Source organism: Felis catus, chromosome D1 (assembly GCF_018350175.1).
Source record: "Felis catus isolate Fca126 chromosome D1, F.catus_Fca126_mat1.0, whole genome shotgun sequence".
Taxonomy (NCBI): Eukaryota; Metazoa; Chordata; class Mammalia; order Carnivora; family Felidae; genus Felis; species Felis catus.
In genome coordinates this window covers 62,366,469-62,387,194 of record NC_058377.1, presented here as the reverse complement: position 1 = coordinate 62,387,194, position 20,726 = coordinate 62,366,469, and the positions used below count along the sequence as shown (strand labels likewise).

General features: G+C 34.8%; 1 protein-coding gene across 1 annotated transcript; it reads right to left on the bottom strand.

Moving 5' to 3' along the window:
* Positions 1-14,758: 14,758 nt before the first annotated feature.
* On the bottom strand, positions 14,759-15,724 carry LOC101083542 (olfactory receptor 52N4-like). Its single transcript, XM_003992903.2, has one exon. The coding sequence runs from the start codon at positions 15,722-15,724 to the stop codon at positions 14,759-14,761; it is 966 nt and encodes a 321-aa protein (XP_003992952.1).
* Positions 15,725-20,726: the final 5,002 nt, after the last annotated feature.

Below are 20,726 nucleotides of genomic sequence, written 5' to 3'. Positions count from 1 at the left end.
CAGGCCAAAATGAAAAATGCAATAACCAAGATTCAAACTGAATGGTTATAATGACCACAGGATGGAAGACACAGAGGAACAAATAAGTGATATGAAAGATTAAATTATGGAAAAGAGTGAAGCTTAAAAGAAGAGGGAAAGAAAAATATTAGATCATGCATGTAGACTTAGGGTACTCATTTACTCCATAAAGTGTAATAACATTTGTATCATAGGAGTTCCAGGAGGAAGAAGAGAGGGAAAAGGGGACAGAAGTTTTATTTGAAGAAATTCTAGCTGAAAACTTGCCTAACTGGGGAAATAAATAGATATCCAAATCCAGGAGGCATAGAAAACTCCCATCAAAATAAGCAAAATCAGGCCCAGACCAAGATATATTGTGATGTGCAATATGCATATATTAAATTTGCAAAATATAGAGATAAGAAAAAATCCTAAACACAGCAAGACAAAAGAAGTCCCTAGCTTGCAAGGGAAGAAAAATAAGGTTACCAGCAAATGACTCACAGAAACTTGGCAGGCCAGAAGAGAGTGGCATGATTCAATGTACTGAATGGGAAAACTATGTAGCCTAGAATACTCTATCCAGCAAGGTTATTATTCAGGATAGAAGGAAAGATAAAGACTTTCCCAGACAAAGTTCATGAACACTAAACCAGCCCTGCAAAAAATATTAAATGGAACTCTTAGGATAGAAAAGAAAGACCAAAAGCAACACAGACTAGAAAGGAACAGAAACAATCTCCAGAAACAATGACTTTATGGGTAATACAATGGTACTAAATTCATATCTATCAATAATCACTCCAAATGAAAATAGGCTAAATGCTCCAATAAAAAGACATAGGTTGTCAGAATGGATAAAAAAAAAAAAAAAACAAGACCCATCTATACGCTGCCTACAAGAAACTCTTTTTAGACCTAAAGACAGTTGCAGATTGAAAGTGAGGGGATGAAGAATGATTTATCATGAAAATGAACATCAAAAGAAAACCATAGTAGCCATACTTATATTAGACAAACTAGATTTTAAACCAAAGAATGTAACAACAGATGAAGAAAGGCACTATATCATAATAAATGGATCAATCCACAAGAAGATCTAACAATTATAAATATTTATGCCCCAACTAGGAACACTCAAATATGTAAAACAATGGATAACAAACATAAAGGAGCTTATTGATAACAACACAATAATGGTAAGGAACTTTAACACCCTATTTATATCAATGAACATATCATCTAAATAGAAAATCAACAAGGAAAGAATGGCTTTGAATGATACACTGGACTAGACGGACTTAACAGATATGTTCAGAACATTTCATCATAATGCAGCAGAGTACACATTCTTTTTTTTTTCTTTTAGAGAGAGAGAGAGAGAGAGAGAGAGAGAGACAGATCATGAGAAGGGGAGGGGCAGAGACAGAGAGGGAGACACAGAATCCAAAACAGGCTCCATCCAGGCTCTGAGCTGTTAGCACAGAGCCCAACACGGGGTTCAAACTTGGGAATGGTGAGATCATGACCTGAGCTGAAGTTGGATGCTTAATCTACTGAGCCTCTCAGGCACCTGAGTACACATTCTTTTTGAGTGCACATAGGACATTCTTAAGAATAAATCACAAACTAGGTCACAAATCAAGTCTCAACAAGTACAAAAAGAATGAGATCATACCATGCATATTTTCTGAACACAATGCTATGAAACTTCAAATAAACCACAAGAAAAATTGGAAAGACCATAAATACAGGGAGGTTAAAGAATATTCTACTAAAGAACGAATCAGTCAACCAGGAAATTAAAGAAGAAATTAAAAAATACGTGGAAACAAATGATATTGAAAACAGGATGGTAAAAAACCTTTGAAATGCAGAAAAGCAGTCATAAGAGGAAAGTTTATACAATGCAGGCCTACTCTAAGAAGCAAGAAAAATCTCAAATATGCATCCTAACTTTACACCAAAAGGAGATATAAAAGGAACAACGAATGATCCTAAAGTCAGCAGAAGATAGGAAATAATAAAGCTTAGAAGCGAAATAAATGATACAGACACAAACAAAAAACAAAAACCAGTAAAACAAATCCATGAAACCAGGAGATGGTTCTTTGAAAGAATTAATAAAATTGGTAAACCCTTAGCCAGGTTTATGAAAAAGAAAAGAGAAAGTACCTAAATCAATAAAATCATGAATTAGGAGAGATCACAACCAACCCACAGAAATGCAATTATAAGAGAATATTATGAAAAATTATATGCCAACAAATTGGGCTTTCTGGAAGAAACGGATAAATTCCTAGAAACATATAAACTAAGAGAGGAGTTAAGATGGTGGAGCAGCATGGGCACCCTGAGCCCATCTCATCCCTAAAACGTAGCTAGATCAGGATCAAGCCATTTTGAACACCTAGGAAATTGATGAGGATTAACTCAACAATCTGCATAACTTGAGCCACAGAACTTGGCAGGTATGTGGTGTGGAGAGATGAACTGGAGGAGAGAAAAGCTGCAGAGCTGCAAAAGGCAGGGAGCAGTTTTCGGGGATAGAGGACAGAGAGAGAAAGAGAAAAAGAGAGAATGCAGCTCATCAGGATCCCTCAAAAAATCATTCCCCCTGGAAGTAGCTGGAGAGAAAGAGAGAAAGAATGAAAACATCCACAAGGGAGTGAGCAAGAAATCTGTTCCCCAAAGCCATTGATGGGGACAGGGATGTCCACTCTTATCACTGTTATATGAGATAGTGCTAGAAGTTAGCCTCAGCAATCATACAACAAAAAGAAACAAAAGGCATTCAGATCAGCAAGGAAGAATCAAACTTTCACTATTCACAGACAATACAATACTCCATGTAGAAAATCTGAAGCCTCTGCCAAAAAAATTTCTAGAACTGGTACATGAATTCAGTAAAGTCTCAGGATACAAAATCAATACACAGAAATCTGTTGCATTTCTATACACCAAAAATGAAGAAATAACAGAAATCAAAATCAGAGAATCTATCCCATTTACAGTTGCACCAAAACCCATAAGGTATCTAACCAAAGTAAATTATCTGTATCTGAAAGCTACAGAAACTTTATGAAAGCAATTGAAAAGGACACAAAGAAATAGAAAAACATTCCATTCTCATGGATTGGAAGAACAAATATTGTTAAGATGTCAATACTATCCAAAGCAATCTATATATTTAATGCAATCTCTATCAAAATACCACAAACATTTCTCACAGAGTTAGAACAAACAATCCCAAAATTCGTATCGAACCACACAAGACCTCGAATAGCCAAAGCAATCCTGAAAAAGAAAAGCAAAGTTGGAAGCATCACAATTGTGGTCTTCAAGCTATATTACAAAGCTGTAATCATCAGGACAGTATGGTACTGGCAGAAAAACAGACACAGAGATCAATGGAACAGAATCAAAAATCCAGAAATGGACCCACTACTACATGGTCAAATAATCTTGTACAAAGTAGAAAAGAATATCCAATGGAGAAAAGATGGTCTCTTCAACAAATGATGTTGGGAAAACTGGACAGCAACATGCACAAGAATGAAACTGGACCACTTTCCTACACCATACACAAAAATACTTTCAACATGGATGAAAGACCTAAATGTGAGACAAGAAACCATCAAAATCATAGAACAGAACATAGGCAGCAACCTCTTTGATCTCAACTGCAGCAACTTCTTACTAGATATGTCTCCAGATACAAGGAAAATAAAAGCAAGAATAAACTATTGGAACTTCATCAAGATAAAAAGCCTCTGCACAGTAAGGGAAACAATCAATAAAAATAAAGACAACATTCAGAATGGGAGCAGATATTTGCAAATGACATATCTGATAAAGTCTTAGTATCCGAAATGTATAAAGAACTTATCCAACTCAACAACCAAAAAACAAATAATCCAGTGAAGAAATGGACAGAAGACATGAATAGACATTTTTCCAAAGAAGACATCCAGATGGCTAACAGGCACATGAAAAGATGCTCAACATCACTTATCATCAGGGAAAGAGAAATCAAAACTAATCTAAACAAATCCCAACTAATCTGTAGTGACAGAAAGCAAATCAGTGGTTATGTGGGTCCAGGGTGAAAGGAAGCTTAAACTACAAGTGGGTCTAAAAAAAATCTTTGAGGTAATAGAAATGTTTTGTATCTTGATTGTGGTGGTGGTTACATGAGTTTACACTGTGTCAAAACTCATCAAATTGCACACTTTAAATGAACACACTTTGTTGTCGATAAATCGTACTTAATAAAGTTGATTTTTGAGAAACTATGCCTGCATATTTTGATTGATTTTGAAAAATATAAATGTTTGGGAGGAGATAAACAGCATTCCTAAATTGTGTAATGTATTGTTAACTTATGATACTTTTATATATATCCTATATAAATATATACATATATAGCTCATGAGTGTGAATATACATATATATTCATATACATATATACATACATGTTAGCAATATGTGTTTTTGGCAAAAGTCTGGATTGTGGCATATTAAAACATAAATTTGGCCATTTTAAATTTATATTGTATAATTAATACATTATAATAAGGATGATTTAGTGTTATTAGGATTGAATAAAAGTTCTTCATATATATTTATACAATTAATTTAACCACTTTCCTATTCTTAGACATGTAGGTTCTTGTAATTTATAAGAAATAATATAAAAATGTATATGCAGATACTATTTTTAGTGCAATTCTTTAACTTCATTTGGGTTTTTAAATTTTTATTTATGTATTCATGCATTTATTTTTTTATTTATGTAATTTTAGAGAGAGAGAGAGCAGAGGAGAGGGGCAAAGGGAGAGAGATAGAATCTTAAGCAGGCTCCATGTTCAGAGTGGAGCCCAACTTGGGGCTCGCTCCCATGACCCTGGGATCATGACCTGAGCCAAAATCGAGTCAGACAACCCACTGAGCCACCCAGGCACCCCATTTGGTGTTTTTTTTTTATTTTTTTTTTTCAACGTTTATTTATTTTTGGGACAGAGAGAGACAGAGCATGAACGGGGGAGGGGCAGAGAGAGAGGTGGACACAGAATCGGAAACAGGCTCCAGGCTCTGAGCCATCAGCCCAGAGCCTGACGCTGGGCTCGAACTCACGGACCGCGAGATCGTGACCTGGCTGAAGTCCGACGCTTAACCGACTGCGCCACCCAGGCGCCCCCCATTTGGTGTTTTTTAAAGTAGAGGTTAAATTCACAGAATATGCAGTTAACCCCTTAGTCACTTAAAATCATACCTTTTAGTACATTCACAACGCAGTGCAAACATTACCACTATATAATTCCAGAACATTTCCAGTACCTCAAAAAGAAATGCCCCTAACCATTAGTCATTCATTATCACCCCATCCCTCAGCCTCTGACAACTAAATTACCATGTATTTCTATAGACTTACTTATTCTAGACATTTCATGTAAATGGAATCATGCAATATATTTTTGTTTGTTTTTTTCCTCTCAGCATGTTTTCAAAATACATGTATATTGCAGCTTGTACCAGTACCAGGAAATAACTAGTATTAGTGAATATTTGGATAAAATGAGATCCTCAAACTTTGCTGGTAGGAATGTACTACTGTGGGAAGCAGTCTGGTAGTTTTTCAAAAAGTAAAATATGGAAGTATGATATGGTCCAGCAATTCCTCTGCCAGGTATAGAGAATTGAAAACAAATGTTCTGAAAAAAAAATATATGTAAATAAATTTCCATAGCAACACTATAGCACAATAGCCAGATTGTATTAACAACCTAAATGCACATCAACTGATAAATGGATAAATAAAATGTGGTATACATACAAAAAATATTACTCAACCTTGAAAAGGAAGGAAGTACTGACACATGCTAAAGCATGGATAAATTTTGACAATGTTATTCGAAGAAGTCAGAGACAAGTGGCCATGAACTTTGCCACTATTAAAAAGTAATACAGGGTCACCTGCGTGGTTCAGTCAGTTGAGCCCCCAACTCCTGATTTTGGCTCAGGTCATGATTCCAGGGTTGTGGGGTTGAGCCATGCATTGAGCTCCATGCTGAGTGTGGAGAGTCTGCTTGGGATTTTCTCTCTCTCTCTCTCTCTCTCTCTCTGCCCCTCTCCCTCACTCACACTCTCTTCTCTCTAAAAAAAAAAGTAACATTGGGTTACCTGGGTGGCTCAGTGGGTTGGGCGTCTGATTTCGGCTCAGGTCATGATCTCGCGGTTCGTGAGTTTAAGCCCCGCATCAGGCTCTGTGCTGACATTTCAGAGCCTGGAGCCTGCTTCAAGCTCTGTGTCTCCCTCTCTCCCTGCCCTTCCCCCATTCATGATCTCTCTCTCTCTCTCTCTCTCTCTCTCTCTCTCTTTCTCTCTCTCTCTCTCTCTCTCTCTCTCAGAAAGAAATATTAAAATTTTTTTTAAAAAAGTAACACAGAATTCACTTAGTGAGATTCAGCTGTTTTTTCTAATTTCTAATTTCAGCTCTTCCTCTAATTTCTGAAAACCTCTGATTAGTAACGAGTTCTGAGAATGTTGATTCTTACAATTTTTCATTGCTTTTGTTAAGGACAGATGCTTTTGGAGTTTCAACTTCGCCATTTTGGTTCTCTTATCACTGTTTATTAGTTTTTGTGAGTAATTAAGTATTTATTTTTCTGGGACAAATGCCATTGATAAGTTTATGGTGTTGTGTATTTAGCTTTTTAAGAAACTGCCAAATGATTTTCCAGAGTGATTGTACCATTTGTAATTCCCACCAGCAATGTATAGCAGTGCATAAGTTATCCAGTTTCTGTGTATCCTTACTAGCTTTTGATTATTGTGATTTTTTTTTTATTTTAGCCATGGTCACAATTGTGTAGTGATACCCCATTATGATTTTAATTTTCATGTAACTAATGATTGACAATACTAAATATTCTTCTTTGTACCTATTTTTATTTTTTAATGTTTATTCATTTATTTTGAGAAAGAGAGAGCATTAGTGAGCAGGGCAGAGACAGAGAAAGAGAGAAAATCCCAAGCAGGCTCCACATTATCAGTACAGAGCTTGATGTGGGGCATGAACCCAAAAACCGGGAGATCATTCATTACCTGAGCTGAAATCAAGAGTCACCTGACTGAAGGGTCAACTGACCAAGCCACCCGGGTGCCCCTATGTATCTATTTTTCAACTGTTTATCTTTTTCAGTGAAACATGTTTTTTGGCTATTTTATTCTAAATGATTGGGATTATTAAAGTGTTGAATACATACACATACACACACAAAGACTAGTCCTGTTTTCAGATATGTGTTTTATAAATATTTTTCCCAGACATAGCTTGTCTTACATACTTTTTCAGAGTAAATTTTTTATTTTTAGAAAGACAAATTTATCAGTTTCTTTTTAAAGATTATTATTTTGGTGTCAAGTCTATATTGCTTAGCTATAGACCCTGAAGATTTTGTCCATAGTTTAAAAACTGTTTTAGAGCTTTGCATTTTGGGGCACCTTGGTGGCTCAGTTGGTTGAGCATCTGGCTCTTAATCTCAACTCAGGTCATGAAACCAAGGTTCACGAGTTAGAGACCCACATGAGGCTCTGCACTGATGGCACAGAGCCTGCTTTGGATTCTGTTTCTCCTTCTCTCTGCCCTACCCCCACTTGTGTTCACTTTCTCAAAAAATAAATAAATAAACTTTAAGAAAAAGAACTTTACATTTTACATGAGCCACTTTCAGTTCATTTTTGCATATAGGTACTATTATAAGAGTTGGTTCAAGGTTTGGTATTTTTGTTTTGTTTGTGTGTTTTCTATTTCTGACTTCTCTATTCTGTTGCATGGATCTATGTGTCTATCCTCTGCCAATACCACACTTTTTTAAATTTAAATTTTAGTTAGTTAACATGCAGTGAATGTTGATATAATGACTATATAATAAATCTTGAAATTGAGAAGAGTGTTTTTTTACTTTAATTATTTTTCAATTATTTTAGTTATTATTTTCATTTGACTTTCTATATTATATATGTACTAAATTATATATATACTTTAAAAATATATATTAATTATATTTAAATTTAAAATATTTAATATATTTTTTAAATGTTTATTTTTGAGAGACTGAGAGAGACAGAGCACTAGTGGTGGAGTGGCAGAGAGGGAGTCACAGAATCTCAAGCAGGCTCCAGCTCTAAGCTGTCAGCGCAGAGCCTGATGCAGGGCCTGAACTCATGAAATGTGAGATCATGACCTGAGCGAAAGTCAAATGCTTAACTGACTGAGCCACCCAGGCACCCCTAAAATATTTAATATTTAAATATAAAATATATAATATTTAAATACAAATATATATTTTTTAAGTTTTAATTTTTATTTATTTATTTATTTATTTATTTATTTTAATTTTTTTTTCAACGTTCATTTATTTTTGGGACAGAGAGAGAGCATGAACGGGGGAGGGGCAGAGAGAGAGGGAGACACAGAATCGGAAACAGGCTCCAGGCTCTGAGCCATCAGCCCAGAGCCGGACGCGGGGCTCGAACTCACGGACAGCGAGATCGTGACCTGGCTGAAGTCGGACGCTTAACGGACTGTGCCACCCAGGCGCCCCTGTTTATTTATTTTTGAGAGAGACATACCACAAGCGGGAGAGAAGCAGAGAGAGAAGGAGACACAGAATCTGAAGCAGGCTCCAGGCTCTGAGCTTTCAGAACAGAGTCCAATGTGGGGCTCAAACCCATGAACCATGAGATCATGACCTAAGCTGTAGTCAGATGCTTAACTGACTGAGCCACCAGGTGCCCATCAAATATATTTTAATATATGTATTAAATAATAAATAATATATAATTACATGTTATATATTATATATATAATTTAAAATAATCTTATTCAATATAAACAAAAAATCTTGATGAGCTTTTTGTAAGAATTGCATTAAACCCATATCAGTTTGGAAAGAATTGATATCTTTACATCAATAAACAATAAACAAGGTATGCCTGTCCATTTATCTACTTTATCTTTTATCTCATCAAGTCCTCTAAAATTTTGTTAGATTTACATCTAAGTATTTTCTTTTGTTCAGCATTTGTAAATATCATTGAATTTTTTATTTAATTTTTTATTGCTAGGTTATGAAGCTACAATTGATTTTTTGTGTGTGTTTATTTATTTGAAAGATAGAGAGATAGAGTGCAAGGAGGGGAAGGGCAGAGAGAGGGAGAAGGCCCTGCATTGTCAGTTCAGAGCCAGATGTGGGGCTCAAACCCACAATCTGTGAGATCATGACCTGACCCAAAACCAAAAATCAGATTCTTAACCAACTGAGTTTAGGATATTTTTTTGTAGATTCCTTGGTAGTTTCTTTTCTTTCTTTTTTTTTCTCTTTTCTTTTTTTTTTTTTTATTAAAGGATAGTTGACACACATTGCTACATTAGTTTCAGGTGTATAATACAGTGATTCAAGAAGTCTATATGTTATGATATGCTCACCACAAGTGTAAATATCATCTGCCACATTCCTCAGTAGTTTCTACATAGACAATCATAACATCTGCAAATAGGGACATTGTAATTTCCTGCTTTCTAATTTGTGGCCCTTTGTTTTCTTTTCTTGCCTTATTGCAGTGGCCAGCATTTCAATTAGTTTGTTGAATAATAGTGGTGAGACCAAATATCCTTGATACGTTCCCAGTATTAGAAGAAAACTTTCCATTCTTTCATCATTAAGCATAATATTAGCTTTGGGAGATTCATAGATGATCTCTAGCATATTGAGGACATTTCACTCTTCTTATCGGAGGCGTTTTTGTTTTTTTAAGAATAATGAATGAATATTGAGGACATCAGCACGATGGAAAAATAGAAAGCTCCAGACCTCATTCTCCTATAGGTAAACTGATTTAACAACAATATGCGGTCCAAAAAACCTCTAGAAGAACTTCAGAAGCCGTTTAAGAAGTCACAACACCCCACAGAAGCCTAAAGCCAAGAACAGGTTCATTGAAATAAGTAAGAAATATTGTTTTATTTCTTTTTATTTTGTTATTTTTATTTTTTGTTTACAGTTTTTAGTTAAATTCTAGTTAGTTAACATATAGTTTAATATTGGTTTCAGGTGTAGAATTTAGTGATTCATCACTTACATATAGCACCCAGTGCTCATTCCAACAAGTGCCCTCCTTAATGTCCAGCATCCATTTAGCCCATCCTCCACTCTCCTCCCCTCCAGGAGCCCTCAGATTGTTCTCTATAATTAAAAGTCTCTTATAGTTTGCCTCCCTCTCTTTTTCCCCCCTTACCCTAAGTTCATCTGTTTTGTTCCTTAAATTCCACATGGGAGTGAAATTGTATGGTATTTGTCTTTCTCTGACTGATTTGTTCCACTTAGCATAACACACTGTAGCTCCATCCACATCATTGCAAATGGCAAGATTTCATTCTTTTCTGATGAATGAGTAATATTCCATTGTATATATATATATATATATATATATATATATATATGTACTACATCTTTATCCATTCATCAGGTGATGGACATTTGGGCTCTTTCCATAATTTGTCTATTGTTGATAGTGCTGCTATAAACATTGGGTGCATATATCCCTTCAAATCAGTATTTTTGTCAGGTCTCTGAGTCAGGTGAGACAGAAACCAGTTTCTCTGGTGATTCCCTGAGAAGTTGGAACATTGGATGCATACTTTGCTTTTCTCTTTCTCTCTTATTTCTGTTGTTTAATTTCAATTATGTCAGCCTCCCAACCTGGAATCACTCACTGCAACTGGGGGGTGGGGAAGCTCACTGGCAGTTTTTCTCTGGGAGAAAAAGAGAAGAGAAAAGTATGCATCCAATGATCCCCCTTCTCAGGGGACAACTGGAGAAACATTTCTGTCTCACCTGATTCAGAAACTTGACAGCACCAGCATACTTTGGATGTCTTGGAACAACTAAAAACAATATAGAACTCAGTTTCTTGTTCAGTTGAAGAGAAATTGTAATTCTGTAGATATAAACTAGTACTACTCACCACAATCATGATAAGTGTCTAGCTCGTGGCTTCCACCTTGGGAGGGAAAAATAGAATGGAATATAAGCCCAATGGTCTGGTTTTCAGGGAGCTGCCTAAGGGACTGTTTTTTTTTTCTTTCCTGACTTGGAACACTGGCAGACTCAGGATACTTTGGATGTCTTTGGGGCCGCTGAAAATAAAAGAGAATTCTGTTTTTAATTTTAGTGCCTGAGTATGTCCTACTAGTAGACAGATACCAGAGGAAGCAAGAAATTGCAAGTTCTTAAAAAGAAACCAGCCAACCTTTATAATTGAGAAATTACATACCCAAGCCCAAGAAAATGCATCCCCAAAAAATGTTCAAAAGGCCATCAGAATTTCTAGTCATTCACTCTTATGAGGACTTTAAGAGACAAAACAGATGAACGTAAGGGAAGGGAAACAAAAATAATATAAAAACAGGGAGGGGACAAAACAGAAGAGACTCATAAATATGGAGAACAAACTAAGGGTTACAGGAGGGGTTGTGGGAGGGGGGATGGGCTAAATGGGTAAGGGACACTAAGGAATCTACTCCTGAAATCATTGTTGCACAATATGCTAACTAATTTGGATATAAATTTTTAAAAACTAAAAATAAATTTTTAAAAAACTAATTACTTAATTAAAAAAAAAAGAATTTCTAGTCAGATGATCAGTGAAGTCCTTTCACTATACAAAGAAAGTTCATGAAGACTAGGAAAAGTGGTTGCTTTTTCAAATGCGCAAATCACAACAACAACAACAACAAAAACAAAGCACAAGAAGAAAATAAATCTTCAAAATCTGACCCTAAAGAAATGGAGATCTATGAATTACCTGACAAAGTATTCAAATTAATCATTGAAAATAAGCACTGGGTGTTGTATGGAAACCAATTTGTCAATGAATTTCATACATAAAATAAAAAAAAATAATAATAATAATAAAAAAAGAAAAGAAGCTCAATGCACTACAAAAGAAGACAAACACAACCAAACAAAATCAGGAAAAATGTGAAAATACAATAATATCAACAAAAAAGAAACTATAAAAAAGAACCACAAAATATTGTGGAGTTGAAGAATACAATAATACAATTTAAAAACTCTATTACAAAGCATAAACATCAGTTTTGATCAATCAGAGAAAAGAAAGTGATCTCGAAGACAGGTCATTTGCTGTTATTAAGCCAGAAAAAAACAAAAAAGAAAAAGCAATAAGAAAAAAAGTAAGGAAAACCTCAGATATTTATAGGGAATAAGCAAAATAATCAGGGAGTCCTAGCAGGAGAAGAGGGAGAAAAAGGGACAGTGAGTTTGTTTGAAGAAATAATGGCCAAAATTTCCCAAATCTGAGGAAGAAAAAAAAAACCTCTAACTTCAAGAAGCTTAAAGGACTCCAACTAAGATAAACCCAAAAGGGTCCAAAGACACATTACAAACAAATTTCCAGAAACCAAGACAAAGAGAAAATCTTAAAAGTGGCAAGAGAATCCATCATGTTCAAGTGAGCTTCCATAAAATTATCAGTTGATTTTCAGCAGAAATGTTATAGATCATAAAGGAGTCAGATGATATATCCAAAGTGCTGAAAGGAAAAAAAAACCTGCTATCTGAGAATACTACCTGGCAAAGCTCTTTCAAAAATGAAATAGTAATAAAGACCTTCACAGATAAATGAAAGCTAAAGAAGTTCATCAATACTAGACCTATCTTGCTAAGAATTGCTACAGGAACCCGAAGTTAAAAGGACACTAGACAGCAACATGAAATTATATGAAAATATAAAGCTCTTTGGTAAAGCATAGATAAATACAGAATCTTGTAATACTGTAGTAGCAGCACATAAATTACTTTTAATTCCAGTGTAGAATTTAAAAGATAAAAGCACAAAAAATAACTATGAGACTGTGCTAATGGTACAAAATATAAAATAATGCAATCTGTGACATCATTAACAGAAATTGGGGGTAGGAAAGATGTATAAGAGTAACATTTGAATAGATTATTATAACAATATGTAATTTTATGCAGTCCCCACAATAGCCTCAAAGAAAATATCTATATAAGGTGCGCAACAGAAATAGGAAAGAAATCAAAACATGCCACAACAAAGAAATTAATGAGACACAAAGAAAGGAAATAAGAGAGGAAAATAACTAATTAAGGGACAAACAGAAAATAATTAACAAAATAAAAATACTAAGTCCTTTCTACCATTAATACTTTAAATGTAAATGGAATAAATAAACATAATGACAAGACATGGAGTAATTGAATAGATTAAAAATGCAAGATCCAACTATATGCTGTATACAAAAGACTTTAGATATAAAGATATAAACAGGTTGAAGGGAAAAGGATGGTGAAAGATACTTTTGCAAATGGTAACCAAAAGAGAGCAATGAAGTCCATACTTGTATCTGACAAAATAAACTTTAAGTAAAACTGTCATAAGAGACAAAGAAAGATGTTAGATGATGATAACAGGGTCAAATAATCAGAAGGATCTAACATTTCTGCCATTTTGTAGGTCCTGAAAGTATTTTTAGAAGTCCATTTTTATTTATGTATAACGTTTTTACAGTGTATCTCTTTGCATAGATTCTTTAATGGTTATTCCACATTTTATATTTATATACATAGCATCTCAGCCTCCTGATGTCCTCATTTGACCAGTTCAAATGAAGTATAAAAACTTTACCTCCCTTTAAATTCTTTTGCCCCCCTGAAAAAAACTGTTAGAGAGGGAGGGAGCCAAACCATAAGAGACTCTTAAAAACTGAGAATAAACTGAGAGTTGATGGGGGGTATGAGGGAGGGGAAAGTGGGTGATGGGCACCTGTTGGGATGAGTACTGGGTGTTGTATGGAAACCAATTTGACAATAAATTTCATATTAAATAAATAAATAAATAAATAAATAATAAATTCGTTTGCCCAATATCATTTGTAATTACCATAAACATTTCTTTAACATAAATTTAGAACCATATCAACAAGGTTATAATTTCCCTCCAATACTCTAACATAATTTAGAAATTGAAGATGAGAATAAAAGATTACTGTATTTATCTTTTTTCCCCCTTACTATGTGTTTTCTTCTTTCCAGATCCCAAGGTTTCTTCTTTTATGTAATTACTAGACATTGGCCATTTAGGAGTTTTCTATAGGAGACATAGTCAGATGACTAACTTATTTCTGAATTACAGTCCAGAGGTTGAAATCTCATCAGACTAATGACATCATAGTATATTTACTAGTTTCTCCATCAGGAGGACAATACCAAGAAAATAGAGAAATTTTGGTAATGATGAGAAAAACATATCACATATTTTCCAGAGGAAAGTAACAAATGTCCTTCAAACTAGAAATTCCAATCACTATTTGAAAACAAGACAAAATGGCACCTGTCAGCAGAATATCTCTATGATTTATTCATTTCTTTTGATAATTTACTTAGCTTCCCATTGTTTTTTGCTCACGGGAACTTGGGTTAATGATGAGACTACTTCTTCACTGGGGTGAGAAGGTGAAAAATTCAGAGCGTGCAGGGCCACATCAGTGACTTTGGGATTCTGAAAACATTTACTGTCCTTCTCAGGTCCTATCTTGGTCAAGAACAAAATAGTATTCTTAAAAAGGCATCTTTAGAACATGACTAAACAGCCAACAGAGTATTGTTTTCCTTCCCCTTAACCTCTTCTGTGAAAAATATCCCCTCTATGTGCTGTAGGATTTGATTTTCTTCGAACCTGAAAAGATCCTTATGACACAGTCTCGTATCTGCTTGGTTTTCACTCCATAGACAATAGGGTTCATAGTGGGAGGCAGGAGCAGATAAATATTGGCCACAATGATGTGGCAAGATGGAGGAATTGTGTGGCTCCCAAAACGATTAAAAAAGAAGCAGAAGAAGGCTGGACTGTAGGAGAAAACGATGGCACAGATGTGGGCAGTGCAGGTGCTGAAGGCCTTCTGCCGAGCATCTGCTGAGGAGAGGCTCACCACTGCCCGGAGGATCATGGTGTAGGAGACTGTGATGCACAGGATGTCAAAGCCCCCAATCAGGAAGGCAGCCACCAGACCATATATAACATTGGCCTTGATATTTCCACAGGATAACTTTGCTACCGATAGCTGGTCACAATAGGTATGGTGTATGATATTACCCTTGCAATAGGGTAGTCTCTTGGTGAGGAAAATCAAGGGAATGATGAGGAACACCGCTCTCAGGAAAGTAGCAAGCCCAACCTTTGCAATGACAGGATTGGTGAGGATAGTTGAGTAGCGCAGAGGGTAACAGATGGCCACGTAGCGATCCAGGGCCATAAGCATGAGCACCCCAGACTCCATCCCTGTGAAGGTATGGATGAAGAACATCTGGACTAGGCATTCTTCAAATCTAATTTCCTTGAGATGACACCAGAAGATGCTGAGAGCTTTAGGGATTGTACTAGAACACATGACAAGGTCAGTAAGGGAAAGCATTGCCAAAAAATAATACATGGATCTATGCAGGGAGTCCTCATAGTAGATGAGGTAGAGGAGCCCACAATTCCCTACCATTGCCACAGCATACATGGAGCAGAATGGGAAGGAAATCCACATGTGCATGTCCTCCAGTCCTGGGATCCCATTAAGAATGAATGAGGCTGGGGTCACATCTGTTTGGTTCAGAATTATCATAATTAGGCTGGTATGATCATTAAGATGCTTGTAAGGTTGTAATTTGCTTTTTGTTTTGTTTTGTTTTTTGACCCTCCAAGATTTGGAAAAAATAGAAAAAAAAAATCTTAGTTGTGCTCTCTGTCTCTTCTCTCTGTTAAATATTGTATTTTAATAATAAGAAAACAAACATTTGGAATGTCAGGAACTGTTTATTTAAACATTGTCTAAACTCATTTAAGCCATTGTTAATTCATTAATTTATCAGTTCATTGAAAATACATAACACCCACTATGCATCAGGTTTTATCACAGATATTGCATCTACATTACTTTAAAACAAAAGGATATAGATACAATCCCTCTAAACTTATAATCAAGTGTAATTGTGTTACACCCATGATCTATGTCATTATGATCTTTCTGATTGATATCTGATATAATATCTCATTTGAATGTTAATTACTATACCCTCTCCAGTTTAGGTATTTTCTTAAAGTAGAACTCATTGAATACCTTACCAGTAACACAACGGATATGATTAAGGTGCATTGTTATTCTTTTTTTATATTTTATTGTTTTATGTTTAATAATAATTTATATTTATGCCTACTATGTACCAGGTAAAGTTCTAAGAAGTTTATAAATATATTAACTCATTTTATCCTCATTAAAAGCCTAGAATGCATTTTTATTAATCTGCATGTTATTATTAAGTAAATGGTGGGTCTTTGTGGATGAGGTTTCTAAGGTCTGAATTTCAAAGACATTCTCAATCTCCTAGCTTAAGCTATAGGTAGTAAGAGGACCACTGATACTTTTTTACATGAACTATTCTTTGCTTTTCTTCATTTATTTGTTTTTTGGTTCTGAAATATTTAAGAACATTTTTAAACTTCTATGCTTTCAAATTCAGTGGTAGAAGTTATGATGATAGAGATGTCCGTGTGCATGTCTTTTATTGTGCAGGCACTTATTGGGCTTTTTGTGTCTGGAAATCTGCAACCTTTGGTTTCGGAAATTTTCTTGCATTAATTTTTGATATTATCTTCACAACCACATCCTTGTTATTTTACTACTGTTACTTTTAGTTAGATCTTCTGGGCTTATTCTCTTTTCTTTTTTCTCTCTTAAAACGTTTATATTGGGGCACCTGGGTGGCTCAGTAGGTTAAGCATCCAACTTCAGGTCAGGTCATGATTTCACAGATTGTGGGTTTGAGCCCCACATCTGGCTCTATCCTGACAGCACAGAGCCTAGAGCCTGCTGCAGATTCTGTGTCTCCCTCTCTCTCTCTCTGTCCCTCCCTCACTCCTGTTCTGTCTCTCTCCTTCAAAAATTAATGTTTATATTGGATATATTTTTATAATCCATTTTCTAGAAAAATTCCTGAATTCTATATCCCAAATATCTTGCATTGTTTGTTGTTGTCTAATATTACAAATTTCCAATATCACATTTTCTTCTGAATCTTGCGCATCTGGTGGTAATAAATATATATTTGAAGGTATACACATTACATATAATTTCCATATCATTTAAGTTTCAATTATTTATTTTTATATAGCTTTTTTACATTGGAGGAGTTTCTCACATATCTGGTGAATTTTGAATATTAAACCATACTGAAGAAAGAGGCTACAGAGGGGAGCACAGGTGACTGGCTCAGTTGGCTGGGTGTGGGCCTCTTGATTTCAGCTCAGGTCATGATCGCACAACTCATGAGATCAAGCCCTGCATCAGGCTCTGCACTGACAGCACAGAGCCTCCTTGGGATTTTCTTTCTCCGTCTCTCTTTGTCCTTCTCTGCCTCAAAATAAATAAATAAACATTAAAAAAAAAGAAGGAATGAGAATGAAGTTAACTTTGAGGCATATCAGAAGAGCTGCTAAGAGGAATGGACAAATGCTTTTAAACATGAAGTGTGGTTAGGTTTATGACAGGCCAGATGGGCAGAGCAGTGTTCTCTCTTGTGCTTACAATTTCCTCCTCTCATACTGATATTTTTAGCTTCATGATTTTGCAATCTTCTCTCCTTTTTGTGTTCTCCCATAACAGCCTCTAGTATAACACATTCCAGGAAGATTCAGCTCTCTCTTGGACTGTTTAGAAAGCCAACTTCTAAAGCCTCTTAATACAGTGTAATTAGCAAAGTACCCGGCTTACAGTAAGGAATGGATATGTTGATGGAATCAATAACTTTCACTATTTCAACATCATGGTATTATAAAAATCTTATTCTATTCTTGAATCATCCACAATTTAATAAAACCTTCACATTAAGACAGATTGTATTTTACACCTGCAGTCTATAGCAAGACGCTTAGTACATATTAAATGTCAATAATTTTGGAATAAAAGAGCAGATTAATGAATTAATGAATCATAGTCTGTACTTGATTTTAGGCATTATTAAATTAAATGCTGTAATATAAATATTATTACTTGGAAAACAGAAAGGAACTACCAGAGGAAAAAAGCTCATAAATCACCAGAAACCATTAAGTTTAAATGAAATAGAGAAAACAAAGGAAATCCCAAGGAAGCAGGAAAAAATAATGTCCTAAGTAAAATAAATATATTGGTTTGAAAAACAAAAATCAACTATTTGAACTACGCTACGAATTAGTCCTAAGTCAGAGTGATTTTTAAAAACAATATTGTATAGTTTTGAAGAAGAGGTATATCGGAAAGTAGACCACACACAAAGTATGCACAAAGTTTTTGCTTTTTTGCTTGTTTGTTTTGTAAACATGAAACATACCAAGAAACAAAATATACCAAAAAATTTTGGATAAAATATTACTTTGAGATAATGCAGAAACAAAAACAAGAAAATATTGAGTCAATATCACTTTCGAGTAAAATAAAAGGCTTGACACGGGGAAATTAAAGCTGGTACACCAAAGTGCGTCACCCACCTCTAGCTTTGGCAAAGTTTTTCCACAACCAAACATTGTACAGTCCTGAAATAATTCTCTGGTTCACTCTGTTAGTACACAGAAGTTTTAAGTTGAGACACTGAAAAATAAATAAGTGAAAAATAAAATGAGACACTTTAATTATATCACAGCTTATTAGCTCATCCTCCACTTCTCATTTCAGTGTCATTCGTTTGGCCTTCAAGCGGGCTAACAAAAGCCTTACAATTTGCATTTTGGAAAAAGGAAAACTGTGGGTTCACAATGTAAGTGTTGTGTTTCCACGGGTAACAAACTGCTATCAAGTTTCATTCTATCAGGCTTGTAAATGTGTACTTTACGCTTGAATAAAAAATATTTTTATGATTATTTTCACAGCTATCATTAAAGGATATTTTTTTAAAGTATAAAATTCTTATGTATGTATGTAAGTGCATATATGTTTATCTATATATGCGCATGTTTACCATTAAAATAGATATTGAAATTTATTTTTTATAAATGCGTGGCTAGGGTGTAATAAATTGTCATAAGTTGTTGAAAAAATAATATCACTACTCATTCCTCCTATATACATTCAAATGTCAACTCTTTACGCAACAGAAGGAGATTCATTTAGGAAAAGTATCGGTACATGTAATTTAAAAATAGGCAATATATTTTGGAGATTACTTTTGCTGTGTTCTAGAGACTATCTTTCCTAAATATGAAGTAAATATCCTGCTTATATCTTGTGCTTTCTTTCTATAGATGTATCTTTAATTACTAAAAGTGACTTTCATGTTACACAATAATTTTAGGTCCCATGTTTAATATATTTGCAAAACTGTCAGAGATCCACACTTATACACACGTTGTATACTATTAACCACAAAATAAGTAAGGAAATGTCCAAAACAGGTTTAAAATGATTTAGATATATCATAATCCAATTTTTCTAGCAAGGAAAATTAACTAATACTATGTCGTGGGTGTGGACAGGTATATTGGAAGAGGAACACAAGCACATATATATTATTTTTAAAGTACAACTTTGATATCAACTTTTGTCTATTACCATTCCCAAACCCCATACACAATAAATTTGCTCTCTCGTTATGATAGTGGGTCCCTCTCAGCAAGTGTTTTTATCTAAAATGGATGAAATTCAGTCTCAACTAAGTGTCTCTAGATAATTAACAAGAAAAATTAGATTCTCTTTCTGAGAACAAGGGGAGGGCAGGTAAGAAGCAAGAGTGTTCTCACCATGACTGAGAACTCTTCTCTAGATGTCCCCCATTTCTTCTTGCCATAAGCATGATTCATACCTGACTTCCACTACAACAGAAACAATGATTCCTATTTGGTTATGGAAATGGCCTAGATATTCATAATCATGATGCAAAGTTATGCTGAATTGCAATCTGAGCATTGGGTAAACATTTTCTAACCTCCCAGCCTCCCACAACACTCTTGCCTGCAAACATGATGAATGGACTCAAATCTGTATTTCTGAGAATATCATAAACAATTCATATGCATTCAAAACCTCTACTTTATCTTTCTGCCTAAAAAACAATAATAAATCCTCTAGTCCCACGTTTATGTTCCTTTAATACCTTAGGTTCTAAAGAACAGACAGTGAGCTGAATGCAATCTGGTCCAGGTGTTCAGGATCGTAGTCAAAAAACATATGATATATATACATGCACAGCATTCAATTTCTGAATCCCATGGTATCTGTATTAGTGAAATGGGTATTTAAGAAAAATGTCCTATCTATCCTAAAGGGATACTTCAAAACATTAGAGACACAGGTGTTTGTGTGGCAATCAAGCTAACCTTTATGAGAGGAGGAAAAGAATGGATGGTTTCCATTCTTACTGTATATGATGATACTGAATAAATGAATTTTTCATGTGCATGTATGTTTGTGCATACCCATGTATTTAATGGAGAGGAATTAAAATGAGCACAAGTTTTAATAAAAGTGAGTTATTTTAATACTACTGCAGTGGTCTTTCTTTTTGTATGAGGTCTTGTAGGATACATGGTAAAAGCACTTAGCACAGAATGTTTGTCACTCACATATCCATCCGTTTATTTCATTCACTTATTCGTTA